Genomic DNA, 26,537 nt, shown 5'->3' with positions numbered 1-26,537 from the left:
CTTGTTCACCACAATATTCACAACACCTGGCACAAGGCCTTGTGCCTGGTAGGTGCTCAATACACATTTGCTGAAGGGCTGAATGGGTTGGGCTTGCATGTGGTTGTCTGGACCCAGCAGCCTAGTGATTTTGTCACTAATGGACTGGGTCTTTGGCTTTGCATTTCTGGCCTCACCCGGGGGGAGAATGGTGCCTGGCTGGTGAGAAATGTCTGGAAAACACAGGAGCAGTGGCTGCAACGTGTTCCCAATATTCTAATTACTGATGACATTTACTCAGCAGCAGCTGTGGTACAGGGAACAAAAAGTTCTGTGGGCTTGCAGCCTAAATGACAGAACACAAAAGAGCAACTGGGAGCTTCTCTCTCTCTTGCTTTGTTAATGTATAAGAAGCAATACTATTTCAGATTTACAATAAGAACAGCAAGAGTGATGATCTCCCATTTTATAGAGAGAAATGCAGACTTTTCCCAATGTGCAGAATCGTGTCCCCAGCCTAGCCTGGAGGACCCATCATTTTTCTGCATGTGTGTTCTCTGCCAGGATAGTTCCAGCTCTGTCCGGTTTCGGGTCTGATGTTTGCATCCTTCATTCCATGCTGGTTGTGTCACTGCAGGCGCAATGTGGGTCTTCAGTGGAGAAAGTTCCTTGGAAAGGAGTTTTGAGACATTTGAAAGACGGAAGATTGTAAGTAGACAAGCGGGTCGGGGTAGGGGGTGGCCCCACCTGTGCTGGCCCTTGAGCCCCACTGTCCTCACCTCCAAGGACAGAGATAAATGGTGGTTATCAGGGCTAAGGAAACTGCTTCCCATTGTTTAGTCACATAACCTCTCTCTAGACTCTCTTGCGTACAACAGGCCTTGTTATTTTTTTTTTTTTTAATTATCTTCTTGTACCACTACTGTTTGCAGTTTCTTCTTTCTTGTTAATGGTAATTCCTTTGGGAAGAGCTCTAGTTCTGGGGGACACTGGCAGGTGAAACCTCAGCTTGTTTATCGTTTCTACTGGCAGGGATGCCCTCGGCCAAGCAGGGCAAGTAGGTGCTATCACTGAGAGCCCTTGCCTTTCAAAGTGCTGGGAGTTTTCATGTGACCGCCCCCACCCTGGCTGGTCCTTTTTCACAGACCCTGTTTACACCTTTAGTGCTTCTCTCCCCAAAACAGCACCTCCCAGGGTCCTTTCAAAGATAAGATGCTTCATCTCAGTTTTCCATAGACTCAGAATCTCTAAGGATGGGGCTGTAGGTGACAGTTTGGGACACTTGAGGAGACATGCCCCTGATAACCCAGGACAAAAATTGCTGCCTAGTTACCACGCCAGGCTCACTGCCCCCTTCCTAGTTGACAGAGCTAGGGTAAGGAGTGAGGAAAAGTCCAGGTTTTCAGAATTAAAAATGGCTGGAACCACTGGTTGAAGTCCTTTTAGCCTGGGAGTGGGAGAAACATATTTTCTCTTTCTTGGGAACTTGAATTATGAATGGTCCCACGCAAGAACTGAAGTGTCTGGAGGTAACTTGCCCTGAAAACACTGTCCATTGGTTTCTTTGACCTGGCTCCTTTCATGTCCTTCAGGGTCCTATCCTTTCTGAGGCTTGTCACATGGCTTATCCTTTGATTCTCTGAGGCCCCCAGAAATCTCTAGTAGACTGCCCTCTATCTCCCCCACTCCTTTGTTTCTGAGGCTAACCTTTTTGGTGGAGCCTCCTAAGGCTGTAGGATCCTCAGGCCAGAGCCTTCTGGCGGCTGGACCCACAGCAATGTCCAGTCACAATCAGCCACCCCAGCTTGTATTCACAGACCCAGACCCCTTAGGGCAGACAGCACAGTGAGACTGGGTATGGAGTTGTAGTCATTTTGTTTTTGTGGAGGTGAGGGGAGATCCTTAGAAGGGGCGTAGGGTGAAAGACTGAATGTGTGCTCAGTTGTGTCCGACTCTTTGTGACCCCCATGGACTGTCGCCTGCCAGGCCCCTTTATATACCAGACAAGAATACTGGAGCGGGTTGCCATTTCCTACTCCTACTCCAGGGAATCATCTTCCTTACCAGGGATCATCAAATCGACGTCTCTTGTGCCTCCTGCATTGGCAGGGGAGCTCTTCACCACAGCGCCGCCTGGGAGGCCCAGCAGTTCCTTAACGGTTGCTTTCTCCCTCCCTGATTTTGGAGGCAGCTTCAGGTGTCCTGGGTCAGACGGTAAAGCGTCTGTCTGCAATGCAGGAGAGCCGGGTTCGATTCCTGGGTTGGGAAGATCCCCTGGAGAAGGAAATGGCAGCCCACTCCAGTATTCTTGCCTGGAAAATCCCATGGATGGCGGAGCCTGGTAGGCTACTGTCCATGGGGTCACAAAGAGTCGGACACGACTGAGCGACTTCACTTCGGGTGTCCCTAGGGTTAAAAGTAGGGGGCAGCACTGTCTCTGGCGGCCAGATCCAGAAAAGCGCTTACCAGGAGTGCAGCCTCAGGGCTAAGCAACCGCGTTTCCCCAGGCCCGGGAGACAGAAGTTGCGCAGCTCGAGGAACTTGTGTGGTGCAGGGGACTAGGCGAAGGGAAAAGAATGGTTCGGGTTTCTTAAAGAAACAACCACACATTTTCGAGAAGACTATATGTATTTGGATTTTAGCCCAACCCTAGATGAGACTTCCTGAAGCCCCGCCCCAACGTCAATAGCCGCGCCCACTCCGTTCTCGGAAGCCCCTCCTACCAGAGCTCTCCCGCGGCAGAAAGGCCCCAGGGTCCCCAGAGCCCCGCCCCACCACCCTGAGGCGCGCTCAGCAGGTGGGGTTGAGCCCGCGGCAGGAGCAGGCGCTGCGGAAGAAGCGGCACTGGCAGAAGGCGCACGGGTCGCAGCAGGCGGGCGCTGGTGGCTTGCAGCTGTCGCGGGTGGCCACGCAGGGGGTAGGCGGCGGGGGCCGGGTCCGTGCCACGTTCTTCATCGGAGCCTTTCTCTGTGGGGAAACGCCGAGGCTGCCCGAGCCATCCACGTCCGCCCCACTCGTCCTCACCCCCGCCTGGGAACTCCTCGGACTAGACGTCCCTACCTGCTGTCCACCGCCCGCTCGACTCATGTCCACAGAACACCCTAGCTGGTCCTCGCCTGCTCCGCCATCAACACTTAACTGGCTCGGGCCTGGCCTCTTCTCTCCCTACGGGATCCCACTCAGCTGCACGGTTTTTAACTTCCGTCTCTGTTGTCTTCCCCTTCCAGTGTATCCGCAATCCCTGTTGGTTCTGCCTTCACGGTAGGTTTGGAGTCTAGCCACTTCTTCACTACCGCTGAAACCCTGGACTTGGCCGCTGTCTGCTGCCCTTGCCCCCTTACTGTCCAGTCTCCAGCGCACAAGGGACTAAGCACATCCTCCTTCTCCTTCCTGGGATCCCTGACGCCCTCTGTGGTTTGGCCCGCCTACCACTCCCACTGGTCTTAAACACATTGCTCCACCCGCCCGCCCTCTGAGCACCGAACACAGCAAATGAGTTCTTGTTGCAGGCGCTTTGTTTTGGGGCTTCCTTTCCTGGGGACATTCTTTGCTATGCACTCCAGTGCAGGCAGCCACCCACCATCTGTGGCTGCTGAGTACTCTAAATGTGTCTAGTGCAACTGAAGAACCGAGTTTTCAATTTTTATTTAATTTTAATTAAAATTTAAAGATGAGGTAAAATGTTTCCCATTAAAGACAACTACGTCAAGGCTGTATATTGTCACCCTGCTTATTTAACTTATATGCAGAGTACAGCATTGCAGATGACACCACCCTTACGGCAGAAAGTGAAGAACTAAAAAGCCTCTTGATGAAAGTGAAAGAAGAGAGTGAAAAAGTTGGCTTAAAGCTCAACATTCAGAAAACAAAGATCATGGCATCTGGTCCCATCACTTCATGGCAAATAGATGGGGAAACAGTGTCAGACTTTATTTTTGGGGGCTCCAAAATCACTGCAGATGGTGATTGCAGCCATGAAATTAAAAGATGCTTACTCCTTGGAAGGAAAGTTATGACCAATCTAGATAGCATATTCAAAAGCAGAGACATTACTTTGCCAACAAATGTCCGTCTAGTCAAGGCTATGGTTTTTTCTGTGGTCATGTATGGATGTGAGTGTTGGACTGTGAAGAAAGCTGAGTGCTGAAGAATTGATGCTTTTGAACTGTGGTGTTGGAGAAAACTCTTGAGAGTCCCTTGGACTGCAAGGAGATCCAACCAGTCCATCCTAAAGGAGATCAGTCCTGAATGTTCTTTGGAAGGACTGATGCTAAAGCTGAAAAACTCCAATACTTCGGCCACCTCACGCGAAGAGTTGACTCATTGGAAAAGACTCTGATGCTGGGAGGGATTGGGGGCAGGAGGAGAAGGGGACAACAGAGGATGAGATGGCTGGATGGCATCACCGACTTGATGGACATGAGTTTGGGTGAACTCCGGGAGTTGGTGATGGACAAGGAGGCCTGGAGTGCTGCAATTCATGGAGTTGCAAAGAGTCGGACACAACTGAGCAACTGAACTGAGCATTGTTTTGTTAGGACTATATTTCACTAGTGTTAAAAACTGGGCATTGGAATTGAGAGTGTAAAAGTAAAAGACTTAGTGCAAAAAAAGTAAAATATTAATAACTTTTTATGTTGGTTACATATTAAAATGATAATATTTGGGATCTACTGGGTTAAATAAAATATTAATATTAATTGCACCTTTTTTTTTTCTCTTAAAAATCTGGCTACTAGAATTTTAATTTATGTGTCTCACGTTGCATTTCCATTGAACACTGCGGCTCAAGATTACAGAGTTTCTCAGTCTTTTAAGTGCTGCCTCCTTCTAGAGAACTTCCCCTGACCACTTTTCCCTTTCTTCTGTCTCACTGCCATGCTTTCATTCCTTCACAGTGTTTATCATTATCTGAACAGCACTGGTTAACGTGCTGTTCTGTTTCTCCCAGAAGAGTGTAAACTCCACGAGAGCAGTTATATATCTCTCTTGTTCACTACTATATTCCCAGAATCTAGCATGTAAATAGATTTTACAGTTGTTTCAGTCATCTGATCTGCTTGTTCACTTTACAAAGGCTCAACGAGAACAGGGAACGTTATTGTGATCACAGTGCCAGGTCATGCCTTCCAATGCTTGTACAATATTCCTGGCTCTGTTTGCAATGATCTGATCAAATGAGGCACACTAAAATAGGAACACTGTGCATTTCAACAGTGCCTTAATCTAGTATTTCTCGAACCTGTATCATGGTGGTACAATTTTAGGCAGTACATGAATATTAAATGACACTGAATCACACAGTGAGAGAGGATTCTTTTTTCAGTCTCTTTCAAATGGAAAGGCTCAGGTTGATGTCAATATATCCTTAGTGTTTCCCTAACACTTTCTAATCCTCCTTTGTTAATGCAGAGAGCAAGTCTCAGATTTAGAACTTGTGGCAAGCAACACCAACCAGCTAGAATTTGCTAACAAGGTTTTATTTTCGTTTTACTTATTTTCATGGTTACTTCCTATATATGTCAAGTGATACTGGTTTTCTATCATGATTATATAGTTGTTTTTTTAAAATTTATTTTTGGTTTTGGCTGTCCAGAGTCCTTGTTGCTTCGAGGGCTTTTCTCTAGTTGTGATTAGTGGGGGCTACTCTCTAGTCGCAGTGTTTGGGCCTCTCACTGCAGTGGCTTCTCTTGTTGCCTTGCATGGGCTCTAGGGTGCACAGGCTTCAGTAGTTAGTTGCAGCTCCCCGGCTCTAGAGCATAGGTTCAATAGTTGAGGCGCACAGGCCTAGTTGCTCTGAGGCATGTGGTGGTCTTTCCGACCCAAGGATCCAAACCATGTCTTCTGCATTGGCAGGAGGATTCTTTACCACACAGCCACCAGGGAAGTCCTGTTACATAGTATTTTTGTTTTTAAGTTTTAAACAAATATTAAATAAGTGGAACTCAGATGTGGTAAAAGTTGTAGAAGTGGTTCTGAAATGACTGAGGTTTGGGAAACATGGCGTTCATCCAAAAGAATGAATGACAGTGAAATTTCAGGCAGGGTTCGAGCTAGTTTAGAAACTTTGAGCTAGTTATTTTAGGCAGGGTTCAAGCTAGTTTAGTTTGCTGCTGCTGCTAAGTCGCTTTAGTCATGTCCGACTCTGTGCAACCCCATAGACGGTAGCCCACCAGGCTCCTCCGTCCCTGGGATTCTCCAAGAACACTGGAGTGGGTTGCCATTTCCTTCTCCAGTTTAGTTTAGGTAAGCAATTTTACTCAGCATCCTGGACCTCAGCTCTTGGCGGTCTGCTTCAGGGCTCGAGGTCAGGAAGGTTTTGGTAGCTTTCAGTTTCTCTGGGGCATGCAACCCTGGAAATCTTTCATTTAGTTTCTGGCCAGAGCTTGGATGTCCTCCCCCTTTAAGTCCAGCCCCATCCCGACAATGTGAACTCCCAGGCCTACCTTGGAAGCTCTTTTCTTCTTTTCCGCTTCATTTCTGCTGATCTTTTTGGATTTCTTGTTCAGTGCTTCAAAGAGAGACAGAAGGAACAAAGCCATTTTCTGAGGGTCCTTAACTGCAGTGAAGAGGGAGGAGCAGAGAGCGCTCTAGGAAGCCCCAGGGTGGGGGAGAGGATGAAGGTTTGGTTGGATAGATCATATCTTGGGACTTAGGCCAGCGGCTTCTGCAGCCTGGCTGCAGACCTGGAGCCAGAGACTGACAGCAAAGAGTCCTCTGAAGGAAAGTGAAAGGGAAAATCCAAGAAGGCCCTGGAAAATGGACTCAGTGTCTCTACAAGGATGGTCTTGTGTTTCCGGTATTCCTGTTTCCTATTTCTCAGAGCTTTGGAGCCAAGCAGACCTGATTTGAATCCTGACTCTGCCACATAACAGCTTTGTGGTCTTGGACAACCTACTTAATCTCCTTTTGACTCAGTTTTCTCATATGCAAGTAGGTACTGTTATACTTACCTTGAAGAGTTGTGAGGATAAATGAGGTATGTTTATATAGTGGAAAATCTGACACAGATCAATGTTAATGTGCTCCAGGCCTTCCCATATTTCTAGAATATCCTCTTTTTGAAGTGAGAGGCAAGTCAGTAAGGAATATTAGTTCTGAGCTTAGATTCTGGAGTTAAACAGAACCTAACCCAGAACCTGGGTGTGTATTCAGTTCAGTCAGTTCAGTTCAGTCGCTCAGTCATGTCTTACTCTTTGCGACCCATGGACCATCTCTGCCAATCACAAACTGTATGTTAGTTACTTAACTTTTCTAACTTTTAATTTACTTAGCTGTGAAATAAAATAGGAATAAAAATAGTATTCACTTCAGAGTACCTATCAGAAAATAAGCATATATGTTATTATAATTATTGTCAGATGAATCTGAACCAGAAATTCTCCAATGCTAGGCTCTAATACCCCTGATATTTTCCTCTGAGCAGTCATTTTCAATTCTCAACCCTGGCATGAAAGAACTAGTTTGTCCCAGACTTGGTTATATTCTGCAGCATTTTCTAAAAATTTTACCATTGATAGGAGTTATGTGATTTAGTAAGTTTCAGAAACACGAAGTTAAACCAAATTCACCAAGTGTCTTGACTTTATGGTTTCTCAGAGCCTCTATCATGCTAAGCTGCATATTAGATTGGTGAGAGGCAGAGCTTTCTTAACCAAACAAGTTAAGGGACACTTGATTCCTCCAGAATTGTTCTGAGGAATGAGCACAAAGGAGCTCTGACTGATAGCAATGGATCCTGATATCGGCTTGGAGAGTGTTTGACCCCCTGCAGCCCCTTCTCATGGGCCAGAGCCCAGAGGCTGGGCCCCAGGCCAGGCTACTTACCCACAATAGAGACAGAAGGGAAATCCAACAGGTTCATGGAAGAATTGTTCTTCAGGTTCCTTTCATCTCTGGGCTTTTCCTCAGGTGCCAGGTGGCTGTAGGCACTGAGGAAGCACAGGCAGACCAGCAAGGTAGCCAGGAGGAGGCGGCTGACATCCATCCCAGGAGGCTTGAGAGCGACAGAGAAGGCAGTCAGGTAGGCCAGGGGTCTGGCAAATGCATGTGCCCTCCTGCTTTCTTTGTTTCTTTGGGCTGGTGCTCTGACCCCCATCCCACAGCCCAGTGTCCCAGTGGAGCTGGAGGACCAGCAAGGCTTAGGACATGGAAGGAGAACTCATGAAGGAAAAAGAGAGGAAAGGAGAGATGGGAGAGGAAGAAAGACAAGGAAGGGAGGGAGATTGCAAAGAGAAAAAGAATGCATTGCAATTGGTCTCTGCCTTCCAGAGGGTGGGGTGCTGTTTTTCTTACATTTTATGTCGGTAGCTCCAGGAGATCCAAGGCCTAAGCAGAACTGTTGATAGGTCCCCAGTAATGCCTCACAGTGGCAGAGGTCTTACTAAAGTATCGAGAATAAAGCTCATGAGTTAAGACTCAAGAGAAGGTGCATAGATAAATGGCTCCTTTGGACAAATGTGTATGTCATTGCATATGCTATATTCTGACATCCAGAGGAAATGAATGCAGGTATGTTTTGTGTCAGAAGGATAGGATGGACCTGTTCACATAGGCTAGCTAGATTTATTGATTTATTGCTAGCTGGGTTTTGATGAAGAAGACAGATCCCAGAGTGGATTTCTTCCCACAAATGTCTGTCTGTCTCAATCGGGGCTCACACAGTTTCAGCATCATCTTATCGTCTCCAAATGTGGGATCCCCACTCCTCACCCACCCTGTGCATGTTCTTGCTGTCGTATCTGGACTTATTAGTTAGGTGGTGCTAGAGGTGAAGAACCTGCCTGCCAATGTAGGAGATGTAGGAGACTTGGGTTGGGAAGATCCCCTGAAGGAGGGCATGGCAACCCACCCCAGTATTCTTGCCTGGAGAATCCCATGGAAAGAGGAGCCTGGAGGGCTCCAGTCCATAGGGTTTCAAACAGTTAGACACAACTGAAGTGACTTAGCATGCACTCGAGCCAATATATTCCCTTTATTTTCTTAAGATTTTCTTTTGTGTGAACCATTTTTAAAGCCTTTATTTGTAATAATATTGCTTCTGTTTTATGTTTTGGTTTTGGGCTGGGAGCATGTAAGATCTTAGCTCAAACTCACACCCCTTGCATTGGAAGGGGGAGTCTCAACCACTGGACCACCAGGGAAGTCCCCCCCTTTATTGTCTTAAACTAGTATGAGTGGAGTTTTCTGTTACTCTCAACTCAGGACATTCTAAAGGATATTTTCCCTTGCAAATAGTCCTGTTGTTACATTTTCGGGTGTAATGTTAGACTCTAAGGCAAAAATCGCAGAGTACAGTTTCTCCAGCTGGCAAATGATGGATTTTTTTTTTTAAATTTCACACTGAAATAAATAATTGGCTTGCCTTTAGGGATCCTATTGTATGAAAAAAATCTTTTTCTTTGAACACCAGGATCACCATCAGCATAGAGAAATGTTCATACTATGAGAGGTGTACAGGAACTGAGACCAGCTGAGGGAAAAGCATATCCGCAGCTCCCAATTCTGGAGTGGCTGTCTCCTTATCGCACAGCAGGGGCTCTCTGGAGAGGAGATTGATCAGAATCACCTGCATATTTATTTATTTTTAAAATGCATAAAAATAAAATAAAATAAAATAAAATGCATTTATTTTGGCTGTGCTGGGTTTTCGTTGCCACACACAGGCTTTCTCTAATTTAGTGAGCAGGGGCTATTCTTCCATGTGGTGTGCAGGCTTCTCGTTGCAATGGCTTCTCTTGTTGCAGAACACATGCTCTAGGCATGTGGGCTCAGTGGTGGCGGTGCATGGGCTTAGTGGCTCCATGGCATGTAGAATCTTCCTGGACCAGGGATCAAACCCATGTCCCCTGCATTGGCAGGTGGATTCTTATCCACTGTGCCAGAAGGGAAGTCCTCACCTCGCCTCACCTGCATATTTAAATTGATTCTCTCCCCTCTCTCACCCACCCACTAAGTACATATGGTTGACATTGCATAAGTTAACTGCGAGCATGATCTGGCTTCACTGTGCCTCCTGTCTTTGTCCAATCACCACCCTCCACAGTCAAGAATGTTGGTTTTAATTTTTGACTCTTTCTTCCCTGATCTTTACATCGGATCTCTTACCAAATTTTACTTTATGCTCTCTTTAAATAATCTCATATTTTCCACTTCCTCTTCACTCCAGCCCATCCCTTCTTCTCAGTGGAACCAGTTACACTACTCCTCCATCAGGAGGCCTTTGCTATGGCTTCAACAACATTATCCACTCTGAGCTCCCTCAATCACATTTTACCCTTCCTTCAGGGCCCAGCTCAATGCCAGCGTTGGCACATTTCTCTCTCAGTGTCAGGTCAGCCCCAACAGTTCTCTCCTTTTTCTGAACTCTTCCAGGTCTTAAACTTAATACCATATCGCTTAGTACTTCATTGTTCTTTTAAGTGTTCGTGTGGGTCATTGCATCAGTTAGACTTGGTTCTTTGTTTCAGGAGCCTCACGGTTGCGGTTCAGCTGCCGCAGCTCTGCTGTCATACCCACCCATTCCAGTTTGCCTCTCTGCCTGTTGTATTTTTTTTCTGCCTGTTTTAGATGCCACTTGAATTCTAAATTCTTGGCCAACCAAAAGGTTCTTCTAGCCCAGTTCAGTCTAACTAGAGCCATCAGCGTTGCCTGGGATGGCTAGTTGGTTAGGACTGAGGAAAACTATGTTTGAACGATTTCCTCCATTCCTCCCCTCTCAACTCCTGGGCCGTCTCTTCCTCATAGGACTCCCTTCTCTCTCTGATGCTGCTGCTGGGCTCTTAACTTGGAAAGCAGTTTCCTTCTCTCTTGTTCCCCACATCCAATCAATCAGTCATTTGAGTTCTAGTGATTTTCATTCCTCCCATTTCTCACAACCATTTCTCCCTCCCTTTCCATTCCTTCTGTCCCTAGTGGTCTAGTTCCTCCCACTTGGTCTTCCATAAGAGCCTCTTCATTGGCCTTGACTCTAGAACATATAACCAGATTAAGCTTCCCTTTTAAATAAAGCCCCATTTCCATTCATTCATTCATTCATACATACATATTCATTCATCTCATTGATAGGGACAGATAAAGGGACAAAAGGCTTCCCTGGTAGCTCAGCTGATAAAGAATCCGCCTACAATGCAGGAGACCCCAGTTTGATTCCTGGGTTGGGAATATCCACTAGAGAAGGGATAGTCCACCCACTCCAGTATTCTTGGGGTTCCCTGGTGACTCAGCTGGTAAAGAATCCACCTGCAATGCAGGAGACCTGGGTTTGATCCCTGGATTGGGAAGATCTCCTGGAAAAGGGAATGTCTACCTACTCCGGTATTCTGACTTGGAGAATCCCAAGCACTGTATAGTCCATGGGGTCACAAAGAGTCAGACACGACTGAGCAACTTTCACAAAGGGACAAAACAGGTCATTAAATAGTTAATCCCACTAGGGGATTGTAAGTAGAAAAAATATGGGAGACCCTTGTATTACTCAGATTAAAAAAGTCAATTACTCAGATTAAAAAAATCAGGTTTGCTTAACCACAAAACCAAGCAGGCTTGCTTAGCAACAAAACCATACAACAGAAGTATGAGACATGCCCACAAACAGTGAAACAATGGTGGCATGAGACATCTTGTCCTGTGAGCTCAAAAGTTAATGATTCCCTAGGACATACTCTCTGCATACATAAGAAACAATAATTTGTGGACCTAGCTTGACCATGTAGAACAAGAAAATTCTCTTATTCAACCTAGAGGAGGAGCTGATGATGGAAGGATGACGTCTATTCAAGAAAAAGACATTTCTTCTCCCCCTCTCTACTTTTACTTTGATTATAAAACTGCAACCCACTAAATTCTTGGGGTATGGCACCCTGTCACTCCCTGGCTTATAAGCCTCACAAACTTCCTATTCAAATAAATAATTTCTTAATCCATCACTTTTCCTCTTCCCGAATTCTTTCTGCACTGAAACATAAAGGACTGTGGTACCAGAGCTCTTCAGAACCACCCCCCCCCCCACCGCCAATGACCCCAAATGCTTTCATAGTGAAAATTATTAGTTAAGTACCTACTATAAACCAGTGCTATGCTAGATTTTTGGGTTACAATAATGATCAAGATACAAAATGATGCCTGTCCTTACAGAGCTTAGATTCTATCAGGGATGGCTGACAAGTTAAGTAAGTTATTCTAATAAAGCTTTTGCCACAGGAAACCTCAGCTAGTGCATAGACTTGGGGAAGTTCTCAGAGCCAGCTGCATTGAAGCTGAGAACAGAGGGCTGATTTGGATTTATCCATGCTGGAGAAGAGAGTGAAGGTGGTGAGGGCAGTGTTGCAGACACTGAGAGTCATGTACAAGCATGAAAATCTAAAGGCAAGAGAGGATGGTGCATTTAAGGAACTAGAAAAGATCAGTAAATATATAAATATAAATATAACAGAAGGTGGAGGCAGGGGCCAGATCATGACAGGACTTTTAAACCATGGTGAGGAATTTGGACAATATCTTCAAGACAATGGAAAATGAATGAAGAGTTTTGAATAGGAGGAGAGACTTAATCAGATTTGCATTGTAGAAAGATTCCTTGGACTGGGGTGTGAAGATGGAGGGGACAAGACTGAGAGGAGGAAAACCAATTAAGAGGCTGCTGCTGGATTCCAGGCAATTTCATTCCTCTAGAGGGGTCACCCCGATTACCAAATGAAATACATACTACATAGCCTCAGAAAAGGACCAGAGCCCTCCCCAAGCTACCTTCCACATTCCTTCCCAGTTTTATCTTTTCTAATAGGAAGTATATACCTTAGCCAAGCTTAGCTACCTCCTGGTCCCAATACAAAGCTCCCCCTTTACCATTTCTTACGCCTGACCACTTCTGACCTAAGCATAGTACTTAGCTTGTTACACAAGCATTTATTTACTTATCACTGAAGCTGAATCTGTGGCCTCTAGTGACTGCAGTATTCATTTGGTCTTTCCATATTTTGTGTAGCATTTGTGTGGTCTTCAAGCTAAGAATGGTTTTGACATTTGTAAAGTGTTCTATTAAAAAAGGAAAAACAACAGGGAATTCCGTGATAGTCCAGTGGTTAGGACTCTGTGATTTCACTGCTGAAGGCCAGAGTTAAGTCCCTGGTTGGGGAACTAAGATCCTGCAAGCTTTGAGGAGTGGCCAAACAACAACTAGAGACCCTGTGTGGTCCATAAAGCATAGAACATTTAGTATCTAGCCTTTCACAGAAAAAGTTTGCTGACCCTATCTAGAATGTGAGCTTAACAGCAAGCATGAAAAATCTTGCAAAGAAGATCCCATGTGCTGCAACTAAGACCTGACACAGACAAATAAATAAATATTTAAAAGATAATACTGAGAATTTCTGCATTGAAGTGAAAGGAGAGTTGGGAAATGTGAGTTAGAAAAGAAGTGACTGGAGTTTGGGGGAGATTAACTGAGACCCAATGTGCCTCACTTCCTCTGAACACCTGATAATGCAGGAATTATCACCAGCACAGCAACCAGCAGTTCTAATATACTAGCCACCGCAAACAGGCAGGAAGGACTAGTCACCAGGCACCATCTCTAGACTAATTTAGGTTACAGTGAATTCCAAGGCTCAATTTTTTAAAGTTTCCTTTGTTGTATAAGCAACTCTTAAGGAATAAACAGAAAATACAGTTTCTTTTATAGTTACGGAATCTATAAAACTAGACTGAGCCTGGGAAGGGTGAAGACTCAGTGAAATTAATCTTATTTGTGTATTGGGAGAGGGTAAGAATCAATATTTCTTAAGCCAATCCTGTAAGAGACTGTATATTCTAAATATAATATACATCCACAATACCTAGATGTATTATGATCCTTGGGGTCAGATTTTCTTTTTTTTTTAAATTCAGGATTTTGTGGATTTTAGAAAAACAGTATCTTCTGTATACCATATTAAACCACATATATGGGGTCTAGAAGCACCCATTACAAACATATTGATGCTTCTGAAGCAGAAAGGTGTGGATATACAAAGGATAAACAAAGACTGAGAATTGATTTGCATCAGTTCAGGACAGATTTTGTTGCCAAATGAGTCAGCAAAGGGCAAAAAAAAGACAGTTTTCAGAGTTGGGGGACTTTGCCATTTCAGGTAATGGGTTGGGAACCTATACAAAGCCTTGGTGCTATTACTCCTCAGCAGGGACACACACTCCATCTGCTACTACAGGATCATAATGCTGATAGCAGCTGCTGCTTCTGCTAAGTCGCTTCAGTCGTGTCCGACCCTGTGCGACCTCAGAGATGGCAGCCCACCAGGCTCCGCCATCCCTGGGATTCTCCAGGCAAGAACACTGGAGTGGGTTGCCATTTCCTTCTCCAGCAGTGACCTGTGTAATTGCTTTTTTAAGAGTAATCTGTCCTCCCACTCCGTAGTAGTGAAGAATGTTCTCTGATCGGTGGTATCACTGATGGCAATTCTTCCTCTTAAACTCATCATCTGCTTTAAGTTACTGCTTAGGACTTAAGATGAGTGTGTCTTCAGTATGTGGATATAAAGAATCCAGAAAGGGGAGTGAGGTTTCACGGATATACCTGCCATGCACCCTCAGCTCACCTGGGCCTCTGCTTTCTCATCTGTGAAATGAGAGGAGAGAACTATACAACCCGGTACACATTACAAGGCACAGAGTAAAACTTGAATACAGATTTGTTTAATGGATGAAAGAATGGAAAGACCTATTTTAACATTCTATGAATCCATAATTTCTGATTCCCGCTTCCTGAACTTTGGGGAGGTGAAGTAGTCGCACAAAGAAGGATTTTGTAAAGAAGGATTTTGTGTACCCTTAAGAGTGGAGGCATTTATAAATGTATTAGTGTGACTGAATTTGATTAAAGTCTGAAAAAGAGGGCATGAAAAGTCATGGCTAAATGTGAGTGGTTTATACACCTCAGGAGTGTTGATCTGTGTTTGTGCACGTGTGTGTGCACGCACTTGAGTACTAATGCGTAAGGGTTGATTGAGGGGCTATGGGAGACAGCAGTGTCCAGAGCACCTCTGTAAGGTAGAGAGATGGTGTATCAGTATTCAGTGGGCACTGAGTGTACGCCACAGACATCCCCTTAGCTATGACACTGGGGATAAGCTGACACCTTCATCCTTTAGGTCAAGGCCTTGGTCCCCAAAGGACAGGAAACAATTGTAATGTCCCAGTGATGGGGGATGGCTAACCACCTATTGGGACAGAGGTACAGTGAAAGATGAGAAATGAAGAAGAGGTGAAGGCAGCAGAATCTTCTTGAAGACTGCAAACAATATTAGCTGCTGACCTAACTAGGTGTTTATGAGCTGAAGTCCTGACAGCCTGCTCTGGGCTGTGCTGGTGGCACCTGGGAGGGGAGCCAGGATTTTTTTTTTTTTTTTTAGATGCTTCCTGCATGTTTTGTCTTCTCAGTCATTGTCCATAGGACTCTGAGAAGCTATAGGAATATGCAGGTGCAGATGCAATGCCCAGCTTCACCTCCAACATTGTGGAAAGGGATTGCACATCACGGGACAGAGCCCTGCGCTCCCATACACCACTTAGAGCCTGGGGAGAGTGACCTCCTGGGGTATCCACACTGGATGTATTTGAATTTTTTTTTATAAGCATGTTATCACTTTGTAATAAGAAACACTTTGATGCTTTCACACTGCGGTGTTGGAGAAGGCTGTTGAGAGTCCTGTGGACAGCAAGGAGATCAAACCAGTTAATCCTAAATGAAATCAATCCTGAATATTCATTGGAAGGACTGATGCTGAAGCTCCAATAATTTGGCCACCTGATGCAAAGAACTGATTCACTGGAAAAGACCCTGATGTTGGGAAAGACTGAAGGCAAAAGGAGAAGGGGGTGACAGAGGATGAGATGGTTGGATGGCATCATCAACTCAATGGACATGAATCTGAGCAAACTTTGGGAGATGGTGAAGGACAGGGAAGCTTGGAGTGCTGCAGCCCATGGTTGCAAAGAATTGAACACAATTGAATGACTGAACAACAACAACAAGAAACAATAAAGGAGGATAGAAATAAAATATTAGAAGCTGTTTGACACACCACCAAAGGATTTTAACAAGCTGGACAGAGAATTATATTTGTTGTGTGATAGTGAGCCTGGGAAATTTTCAAGACCCTCCTCCCCTTTTGTACCTTAAATTCAGCATGCAATTTGCTCTCAGTACCTACTGCTGCTGTCAGCAAAATGTGGGGCTTTCTCATGGCATATCTTCCTATTACCTGGGGCTCTTGCTCTGCCCTGGAACGCTCTCAAAGCCTGTTACTCTTCTGGCTCATAGCCACAGTTTCTGACGTGCCAAAAGCTGGGAGAAGCAACACTTAATTTTTGTTGTGGTTTAGTTTCTCAGCCAAACTAGCTGTACCAAATACTGAGGGTCTGGACCAGAGGAGTAATATCTCTTGTTCATAGTTACCTAGATTCCTCACACCAGATGTTCAGCAGCTGCAGAAGGATCCTGCTGCCTTACACATGTCATCCACCTGGGCGGTTGGTGATATGCCTGGCTGGGCTGAGCATGGGAGGTTCCAATGGGGCTACTGACCCATTCCTTAATGTTCACCCAGGCTTATTAGTGATGAAAATTTCTGGGGTAGCAGGAGAGTGACAATATGCTTTACCTACTTAGTTAACAAGAAGAACAGCCAATCAAGCAACAAATACTTTTTGAATGCCATGGGACTTGACGTGAATCCCTGTCACCTCTCTCCAGGGAAGTTAAGTAGTGTCTCCTCCCTAGACACACTGTACTGTAATAATTTGTTTATTTGTCCGTCTCTTCTAGGCTGAAGACTCATTAAGGGCAGAGCCTTTGCCTTACTCATCTCCATGCCCATTGCCTCCCTGCTACCCCTAGCCCTAATGCCTAAGCTCAGCACAAAATAAGCCCTCAATAAATGTTTCTCTCAATTGAGTCAATTTACTATATGGTCAATATAAATGAATATGGGAATTCCCTGTCAGTTCAGTGGTTAAGACTCAGTGCTTTCACTGCCATAGGCCTGGGTTCGATCCCTGGTAAGGGGAACTAGGATCCTGAAAGCTTGCATGGTGAAGCCAAAAGAAGATGAATAAAGGGTCCCTAGAAAAACAAGTCCCTGACTTTAGATGGCAAACAAACAAATAACTAACAAAAAAAGGAGGAGAGAAGTGCTAGAGTTGAGGGACAAGTGAAATAAATGCCTCAGGTAGGCAGAAAAAAAGAGTGTGGTTAAACTGCTCAGGGTCTTGGGTGATTTCATGGATTATTGTTGGCCTCTGCTTTCCTCAGCCTCCTTCCAATTTGGGGCTGTAGCTCCTGGAGTGCTCAGACATTCTGTGCTGTTCTTGCCAGTTCTTCCCTCTTTCTCATGGTTCTATTTAGCAAACAGCCTCTGCTGTCCTTTCCCTTTGGCAGTCTCCTTGAATTTCCTGCCCTAGAGGGAGGCTTCCTTTTATAGCCATCAGGCCACTGGTAGCCAAATGTGCACTGCCAAAGCCAATTACTGAGATTTCCATCTTATTTTAATCAATTATTTGGCTAGAGCTTAAAAAAAAAAATCCTTATTAGAGTACAGTTGCTTTACAATGTTGTGTTATTTAGGTTGGTGCAAAGTAACTGCAGTTTTGCATTGTTGAACTGTGCTGTTTTAATATTGGAATACATTCTTAAATAAATGTGATTATGTTACATATCACTTTAATGTACATTTCTTGCTTTGTTTTGGCTAATGACTTATTACTTGCTGTTTCTTTTATTTTTATTTTAGACTAGGGAAGTGATGTCTAGATAGAAAGTAAGTTCAAGCAATGTTCTTATTCGAGTTCAAAATGGTGTGTAAAGCAGCAGAGACAACTTGCAACATCAACAGTGCTTCTGGCACAGGAACGGTTGGCGAACGTACAGCGCAGTGGTGGTTCAAGAAGTTTTGCAAAGGAGACAAGAGCCTTGAAGATGAGGAGTGCAGTGGCTGGCCATCAGAAGTTGACAACGACAAGTGAGAGCCATTATTGAAGCTGATCCTCTTACTACAGGAGAAGTTGCCAAAGAACTCAACATCAACTGTTTTATGGTCATTCAGAATTTGAAGCAAATTGGAAATGTGAAAAAGTGCAATAAGTGGGTGCCTCATGAACTGACTGAAAATTTTAAAAATCATCATTTTGAAGTGTCATCTTCTCTTATTTTATGCAACAATAATGAACCATTTATTGATTGGGTTATGACGTGTGACAAAAAATGGATTTGACATGACAACTGGCAATGACCAGTTCAGTGGTTGGACTGAGGAGAAGCTCCAAAGCGCTTCCCAAAGCCAAGCTTGCACCAAAAAAAGGTCATGCCCACTGTTTGGAGATCTGCTGCCTGTCCGATCCACTACAGCTTTCTGAATCCCAGCAAAGTCATTACATCTGAGAAACATACTCAGCAAATTGATGAGACGTATGGAAAACTGCAATGCCTGCAGCCAGCATGGTACAGAAAGGGCCCAATTCTCCACCACAACGCCCCACCACACATTGCACAACCAATGCTTCAAAAGTTGAATGAATTTTGGTTTCTTCCAGGTTTAGGCCTAGTAGTGGGATTGCAGGGTCATATGGTGGTTTTATCCCTAGCTTTTTAAAGGAAACTCAATCCAGATCTTTGTAACAACCTAGAGGGGTGGGATGGGGAGGAAGGTGGGAGGGAGGTTCAAAAAGGAGGGAACATATGTATACCTATGGCTGATTCATGTTAACATTTGGTAGAAACCAACACAATTCTGTAAAGCAATTATCCTTCAATTAAAAAATAAATATTTTAAAAATTAAAAAAAAAAACATTGAATACATTGGGTTACAAGTTTTGCCTCATTAGCCATATTCACCTGACCTCTTGCCAACTGACTATCACTTCTTCAAGTATCTGGACAACTTTTTGCAGGGAAAAGGCTTCTACAACCAGCAGGAAGCAGAAAATGCTTTCTAAGAGTTTGTCGAACCCCAAAAGTTAGATTTTTTATGGTACAAGAATAAACTTTCTCATTGACAAAACTGTGTTACTTGTAATCATCCTGATTTTGATTAATAAAGATGTGTTTGAGCATAGTTATAATGATTTAAAATTCATGGTTCAAAACTGAAATTGCTTTCTCACCAACATAAATGGTTTCTACTGTACAGCAAATGGAAGCAGCCCTCCATATACATATATCCCCTCTTTTTTTGATTTCCTTCCTACTCAGGTCATCACAGAGCACTCAGTAGGGTTCTCTGAGTTATACAGTAGGTTCTCATTAGTTATCTATTTTATACATAGTCAAAATATATATCATATATATCAATCATATATACATCATATATATCAATCATATCTATATCATATATATCAATCATATATATATCATATATATCAATCCCAATCTCCCAATTCATCCTACTCCCCCTTCCTCCCCTTGTTGTACATGTGTTTGTTCTCCATGTCTGTGCCTCTATTTCTGTTTTGCAAATAAGATCATCTATACCATTTTTCTAATTCCACATATATGCATTAATATGTGATGTTTGGTTTTCTCTTTTTGACTTACTTCACTCTGTATGACAGTCTCTAGGTTTATCCATGTCTCTACAAATGACCCAATTTTGTTCCTTTTTAAGGGCTGAGTAATATTCCATTGTATATATGTCCTGCATCTACTTTATCCATTCCTCTGCTGATGGACATTTAGGTTGCTTAGAGCTTTTCTTAAGAAGCCAAATCACGTAGTGAGAAGATCATTAGGTCCTGCACATCCAAACTAGGTTGGTGGCCTGGGGATGTGGGAAGTAGTCAGTGATCTGAGTCAGGAGTACAGGTGCCAAGTTTCTGATCCTCTTCCAAGGGATAGTTCTAGGCGTTTCATTACAATCTCCTAACAAAATGGGGAGACCATTTTCTTTCTCATTTCTATCTCATGAGGTGTAAGTTACCAGCATGCTGCCTAATTTGTGGAGTTCTGTGCAAAATGCAAATGTGGAACCACTTGCTAAAAAGTTAAGAATTTCAAGGAACACCTTAAACTAAGCAAGCATGAGGCCCTAAGCAACTGCTCACATGAATACTCATGAAGCCATTTCTGGTTATAAGAATGAGAAAGCTGATACTAATAGTGTGACATGGTGGCTATAAAGAAGTTTCTGAGAAAAAAATAAAGTTTGTGGATTAGGGGAAACATTAAATTACACTCAATAGTTTCAGCAATTAGTTATATAAGGATAAGATTGCTTCTAGACATTCCCTGCAGCTGTCTGTGCTCCAGGCATGAGACATCTTAATGGAGCAGAGGCCAAAATGGACCTAGGTTCTAGGCCCGGCCCTGCCAGGAATTCACTGTGGGACTTCTAGAAAGTTACTTTCTCTCTATGGGCACTTTTTCTTCACCTGTACAAAAAAGGATATGAATTAGATGGTCAAGGTCTCTTCTAACTCTAACTGTAAGCATCTATGGAGGAGGCCCCTTTTGTCTTGTCACTTTAGCAAACCTATACTGTAACTAACCTTAAGCCAGGCACCACCACCACCATGCTCTACTCATCTCCTGCCCAAGCACACTTTTCACATCTTTTGATATCTTGCCTAATCTGTTGGTTCTTTCTGTAGATCAAAACACTGGAAATGAATAAGTAATTAACAGATGACCAGATCTCTTCCCTAGTCTTCCCTTCAGTAATCTCACAAACAAATTATATGAACAAGACATTATCTAAAGAAAGATGACAAGTAGTCAACAAGCCTGCACACAAGGAATATGGCAATAAGTGTGGTCCCCTATCTCAATGATTAACAGATTACATCCCCTTTTCCCTTAAAAAACTTCCATGGCCTAGCAGAATCTTCAGAGTTGGTTTTTGGGGACCTGAGTCCACCTTCTCCCTAGAAAGCTGGCTTTCTGATTAAAAGCAACATTTTCTATTTCTACCAACACTTGCCTCTCAAATAATTTTTGAGCAACAAGCAACCAGACCTGAGTTCAGTAACATAACCTGCTGTGATTCCATATGAGCAGCATCCCCTTCAGAGAGGCTGCAATACACTCTGTTGAATATTCCTTTTGATGGTAAGAATTTGCCCTCTGAAAATAAATCTGATTTCAGGAAGCAGACAATGATTTATAGCCACGTCTAGTAAGGATAGTAATATAGGGCCTAAATCAGGAGAATTTATAATTAAAAAATAATTTTCATTTTAAGCTGACACATTGGAAGGACTGATGCTGAAGCAGAAACTCCAATACTTTGGCCACCTGATGCGAAGAACTGACTCGTTGGAAAAGACCCTGATGCTAGGAAAGGTTGAAGGCAGGAGAAGGGGATGACAGAGGATGAGATGGTTCGATGGCATCACTGATTTAATGGACATGAGTTTGAGGCCTGGAGTGCAGCAGTCCATGGGGTTGCAAAGAGTCAGACACAACTGAGCAACTGAACTGAAGTTGACACAACCAGAATTAAGATAGCCTGTTAAGTGTTTTTACTAAAAATTGTAATTCTGAGAGGCCATAAATTCATTCTAATGCTGCAAGTTGCTTAAAATATCTTTAGAATTCTAGACATTCTAAAGGCAATTTAAAAGTTACATAAGAAAAAACACCATATAATTTAATAATCATAACTTTTATCTTGGAGTGGAAACCTGTTTCAAATAAGGACCAGATATTTTATCAAGACCCTTAAAGAAGTCTCCTTTTAAATTGGTCTTCTAAACGCATGTAAGAATTAAAGATTTTAAAATTAAAAAAAAAAATAAATTGGTCTTCTATTTTGAAAAACATATTTAGAAGAGTGTATAAAATATTAAACTCACTAGGTTTAGAATTAATGAGAAGAGGGAAATTCCCTGGTGGTCCAGTGGCTAGGACTCTGTGTTATCACTGATGAATGCAGGGGTTCAATCCCTGGTTGGGACACTAAAATCCCACAAGCTGCGTGGCATGGTGAAAAAAGAAAAAAAAAAAAAAAAAAAGAATTAATGAGAAGAAAATTAAACAGGTGGGGCTTTCCAGGTGGCGCTAGTGCTAAAGAACCCACCTGCCAATGCAGGAGACTCAGCAGACTTGGGTTTGATCCCTGGGTTGGGAAGATCCCCTGGAAGAAGACGTGGCAACCCACTCCAGTATTCTTGCCTGGAGAATCCCATGGACAGACAAACCTGGCAGACTGCAGTCCATAGGGTTGAAAAGAGTCAGACTCGACTGAAGTGACTTAGCATGCAGCACACGCAAAATAGTCAGAAAAGGAAAGTACAGAAGAGAAAGTGAAGTAGGGAGGAAAAGTTGAAGAAATATAAAAATTATGGGGATTGGAACAAGAGGGTAAGTGAAACTCTAACTTTATCTGTAATTTTTTTTGGAAGGATGGAGTCCTAAACACTAGACCTCCAGGGAGTTCCCTCTGTAATTTGTTTTAAAGAAAAAAGACTTGAAGCAAATATAGTAATAAATATGGATGACTCTGGGTGGAGGTTACGTGAAATTCTCCATGTTTAAAAATATTCTCACAATACTGAAAAAAAAAAGGAAGAGATAAATTGTGCTGTGGTCTGGTCTCTCTCTGTATATGGTAGATCACAGCCCTTTGAGACACTGATTAGATTCAGAGCTCTTAGGTCTTAGACTTTCTAAAGAGTGGGGCAATTATTTATAGCCAAGCCGAGATGTTGATTTTGTTTCTCTCTGAATGGGCTGTTTCTCTTTAAAAAGAATAAACCATGGCTCATCCAACTCACAAGACCAGGGTTGTGACTTAGTGTTGCCTATCCCTAAGAGGACTCCAACTTGCCCAGGTCGGGAGAGAAGAGAAGGAAGGAAAAGTTAGCACCATCAGCATCAGTGAGAATCAGTCATTGTCAGATATGGGTTTATGCTTGACCTCCAGCTTTTCTCTCTACAACCTTGGGTGAAAAATAGGGAGCAAGTTATGGGCAGAGTTGTGGACTTGTACCTTCTAATGTGAAAACAAGGGCTTCATTCCCCTTGTTTATTTTATGCTATTTCTTTCATTTTTGGCTACACCACATGGCTTGAGGGATTTTTAGTTTCCCGACCAGGGATTGAACCCAAGCCCTCGGGAGTGACAGCACAGATTCCTAACCACTGAATTGCCAGGGAATTCCCCCATTCACCTGTTTAGAATGTCATGGCCATTCATCATCTCCTCTGCAAATCCTATACTTCCCTTCGGAAGCCTGTTTAAGTCTTGCCTCCTCCAGGCCCGTTGCACTGGCCTCTTTCTGGGTTCTTGCCTTCAGCCAAGTAAGATGGCACCCTCTACTTGGGGACTGCCTGGACTGCCCTCTCTTAAGATTTCTATGGAAAGCCAGTCCCACCCTATGTTGCTCTGAATCCCTCTACCTGCAGATCCAGGCCTCAGGGTCCACAATCAATGGTGTCTCCAGTTAATGTTTTCCTTCAAACAACCTCTGTCAGCCAGTCTGAATTCCATGTGAAAACAGAGAGGGATAATTCACAAAACAGAATTTAAGCCACATTCTTCCTCAAAATATCTTCCCTTAACTAGTCAGATTCCATAGCATGTCTTATGGGCTATAAGGATCAAGTGCAAATGCTCTTGGTCATGGTTAAGTTGGTAGCAATTAGTACTACTGGATTAGTTTTCTACTTTCCTATCTAAGGGCAGACATCTGAAGAAAGGAAAGAAGAAGCAAAGAAAGAAGGGTTCGAGAGAGTTTGGGGGCACTGTGTTAGGAGGGTAGATTCTGCTGAGGGTGAGTGTGAGACCCTAAAAGAGAAAAAGAAAGTTATGAAAAGCACCTGGAGAGCCTTGGTCACAAATTTTGGCTCACTTCTCAAGACTGCCTCCTGTGAGTGAGTTTGAAGAAAGGTACTTTAGGGACTGAGCCCCACCTTCTGAGGGATCCTTTAAATCAGCCTCATCTAGACATGTGGGCAAAATATTAGAAAGACAAGGCCAACTGAGCATGAGGAATTCACTAACTTCTGAAGTTGTTTGCTCTTGTTCTCTGTCTTTGGTTAACCGAGTTACTAAAGCTAGAGTAGCTTTGATTAGCAATTCAGCAGATTCTGAACCTCTGGGACTATTGCCTGGACAACTGTAATTAACGTCCTGTCTTCATTCTTGTCCTGTTTCATCCATTTCCAAAATAGTAAAGAGATTTTTTTTTTTTGAGGGGTAGGGAGAGGGGGAATTAAAATCACATATCATCCCCTGCTTAAAGACTTTAATAGTTTCCCACTGCTCTTTAAATAAGATCACAAATTCTTATAAGGCCCTGTTGTTACTCACTCTGCCCTCATCTGATAGACTCTCCCACTCAATTACTAGGTTTTAGACATATTGTACTTCTTCTACTTTGGCCCTAATGTTCATTCCCTGGTCTTGAACTTGATTCTTTTAGTTCTTCACCTGGCTGGATCATTGGCAATCTTTGGATCTCTGTATAAATATTGTTTGTACAAATGGTGGCCCTCCTTTGACCACTCTATCTAAAAAGCGTCCTTCCTTGGTATTTATCTGTCTCATCATCCTATTTCTTTCATAGCACTTACCCACAATGTAACAATTAATAATTGTTAATAATAAATATTTATTTCGTATGGGCTTTCCTTTTCTTATAGAATTTAAACTTCCTGAGGGCAGGGACCTTGCTATCATATTCGTTTTGTTGCTCCCACTACCCAGCAGTACTTAGCACAAAGCAAGGCACTCAATAAATATTTGGTAAATGAATGAAGAGAAAAGAAAACCAGCAACAGAAAATCCTCAGATTTGTTGGTCCCTTTGGGCCAACAAGACTGGAGAGATGTCAGATTTCATATTATAGCAGACTTCAGTCAGATGGTGGTTTCATATTTTTCCCCTTGGCCTTTGTTCTGTCGTATTGGGGCTTAGACAACTGTTAAACTGCAGCAGCATCCCTTATCTGAGTGCTAAGATATATTCAGGACTATGGCTTTTCTTAGGGCTCCCCTGGTGGCGCAGACAGTAAAGAATCTGCCTGCAATGCAGGAAACCTGGATTCAACCCCTGGGTTGGGAAGACCCCCTGGAGAAGGGAATGGCTACCCACTCCAGTATTCTTGCCTGGAGAATCCCATAGACAGAGGAGCCTGGCAGGCTACAGAATATAGGGTCACAAAGAGTCAGACGTGACTGAGAGACTAACACTAACACACTATGGCTTTTCTTAATATCTTTGATCTTGCATTTAATCAAGAAAGGTAAAAGAGGGATTTCCTGGCTGTCCGGTGGTAAAGAATCCACCTGCCAAAGCAGGGGACACTGGTTCGATCCCTGGTCTGGCATGATCCCATGTGCCGCGGAACAACTAAACCTGTGTGCCACAACAAAAGAAGCCACTACAATAAGAAGTTGTGCACCACAACCAGAGAAAGCCCGTGCACAGCAACCAAGACCCAGCACTGCCAAAAGTAAAATAAATAAAAAATTTAAAAAGAAAGGTAAAAGAAATAATCTAATTTGTGGATAAAAATGACTAAGTGAAAAGTGAAGTCGCTCAGTCGTGTCCGACACTTTGTGACCCCATGGACTATAGCCTACCAGGCTCTTCAGTCCATGGAATTTTCCAGGCAAGAGTACTAAGGGGACCTGAAATGAGGATATAAGAACCACAGAGCTTTAGCACTGAAGGAGATCTTAGGAATCATCTTGTCCAAGAAACTTAAACCTGGCTGTGCATTAGGGTTGTCAGGAGAACATTTTGCTCCTTTGCTAAGAGTACTTTGTTAAGATATTATTATTTTTATACAATAAAATGCACCAATTTTATGTATCAAGGTTGATGAATTCTAACTTTATATACTTGTGTAACCACCACTCAGATCAAGGCATAGAATATTTCTTCCATTCCTAAAAGTTCCACTGTGCCTCTTTCCAGGCAATATCCATTTTTACCCATCAGGGGTAATGTCTATTCTGACTCCTACCACCATAGATTGATTTTGCTGGTTTTTATACTCACATAAATGGAATCACAGGGGGTCCTAGGTGGCTCAGTGGTAAAGAATATACCTGCCAAGCAGGAGATGGAGGTTTGATTCCTGGGTTGGGAAAATCACCTGGAATAGGAAATGGCAACCCACACCGATATTCTTGCCTAGAGAATTCCACAGACTGAGGAGCCTGGTGGGCTACAGTCCACAGGGTCACAAAAGAGTAGGACATGATTGAATGACTGAGCACGCAAATGGAATCATACTGAATGATGATTCAGCTTTTGTATCTGACTTCCTTTGCTCAATATAATGTCTTTGAGGCTTCATTCATTTTTTTGTATGTTTAAGTAGTTTGTTCTTTTTTTCAATAGCTGATTAGTATTCCACTGTAAATACACCACATTCGTTCATCCATTTTCTCGTGGAATTTTACAAAATGTAAACGCCAAAGCCTGTCCTCGGCCCACTGAATCTAAACTTCCAGGGATGGAGTTTGGGAGACATGCTTTCAATAAGTTTCCAGGCAATTGTGATGTACAGCCATGTGTGAAAATACTGATTCTGTCCATTCACTCTGGTTCTACAGATA

The 26,537-nt window shown here is 43.3% G+C and overlaps 1 protein-coding gene across 2 annotated transcripts; it reads right to left on the bottom strand.

Annotated features, from left to right (window-relative positions):
* On the bottom strand, nucleotides 2,589–23,422 carry ASIP (agouti signaling protein). 2 transcript variants are annotated; one of them, XM_018057736.1, is made up of 4 exons: nucleotides 23,367–23,422; nucleotides 7,807–7,975; nucleotides 6,426–6,490; nucleotides 2,589–2,946 (listed from the first exon to the last, which is right to left on the bottom strand). In XM_018057736.1, the coding sequence occupies exons 2-4, from the start codon at nucleotides 7,964–7,966 to the stop codon at nucleotides 2,770–2,772; spliced, it is 402 nt and encodes a 133-aa protein (XP_017913225.1). In that variant the 5' UTR covers nucleotides 7,967–7,975; nucleotides 23,367–23,422; the 3' UTR covers nucleotides 2,589–2,769. The 2 variants fall into 2 exon arrangements, with proteins under 2 accessions (XP_017913225.1, XP_017913224.1); XM_018057735.1 differs by lacking the exon at nucleotides 23,367–23,422 and adding an exon at nucleotides 8,275–8,381.

Source organism: Capra hircus, chromosome 13 (genome assembly GCF_001704415.2).
Source record: "Capra hircus breed San Clemente chromosome 13, ASM170441v1, whole genome shotgun sequence".
NCBI lineage: Eukaryota > Metazoa > Chordata > Mammalia > Artiodactyla > Bovidae > Capra > Capra hircus.
The sequence above is the reverse complement of the archived record's forward strand: the minus strand, read 5'-3'. Positions and strand labels throughout refer to the sequence as shown.

Bases quoted from the DNA above. Each gene is read 5' to 3' on its own strand.
- ASIP (XM_018057736.1), bottom strand. From the start codon at position 7,966: ATGGATGTCAGCCGCCTCCTCCTGGCTACCTTGCTGGTCTGCCTGTGC. The intron at 6,491-7,806 runs GTAAGTAGCCTG...CTCTCTTTGAAG, and splicing joins CCCTTCTGTCTCTATTGTGG to CACTGAACAAGAAATCCAAA. The intron at 2,947-6,425 runs GTAGGCCTGGGA...GTTTCCCCACAG, and splicing joins AGAAGAAAAGAGCTTCCAAG to AGAAAGGCTCCGATGAAGAA.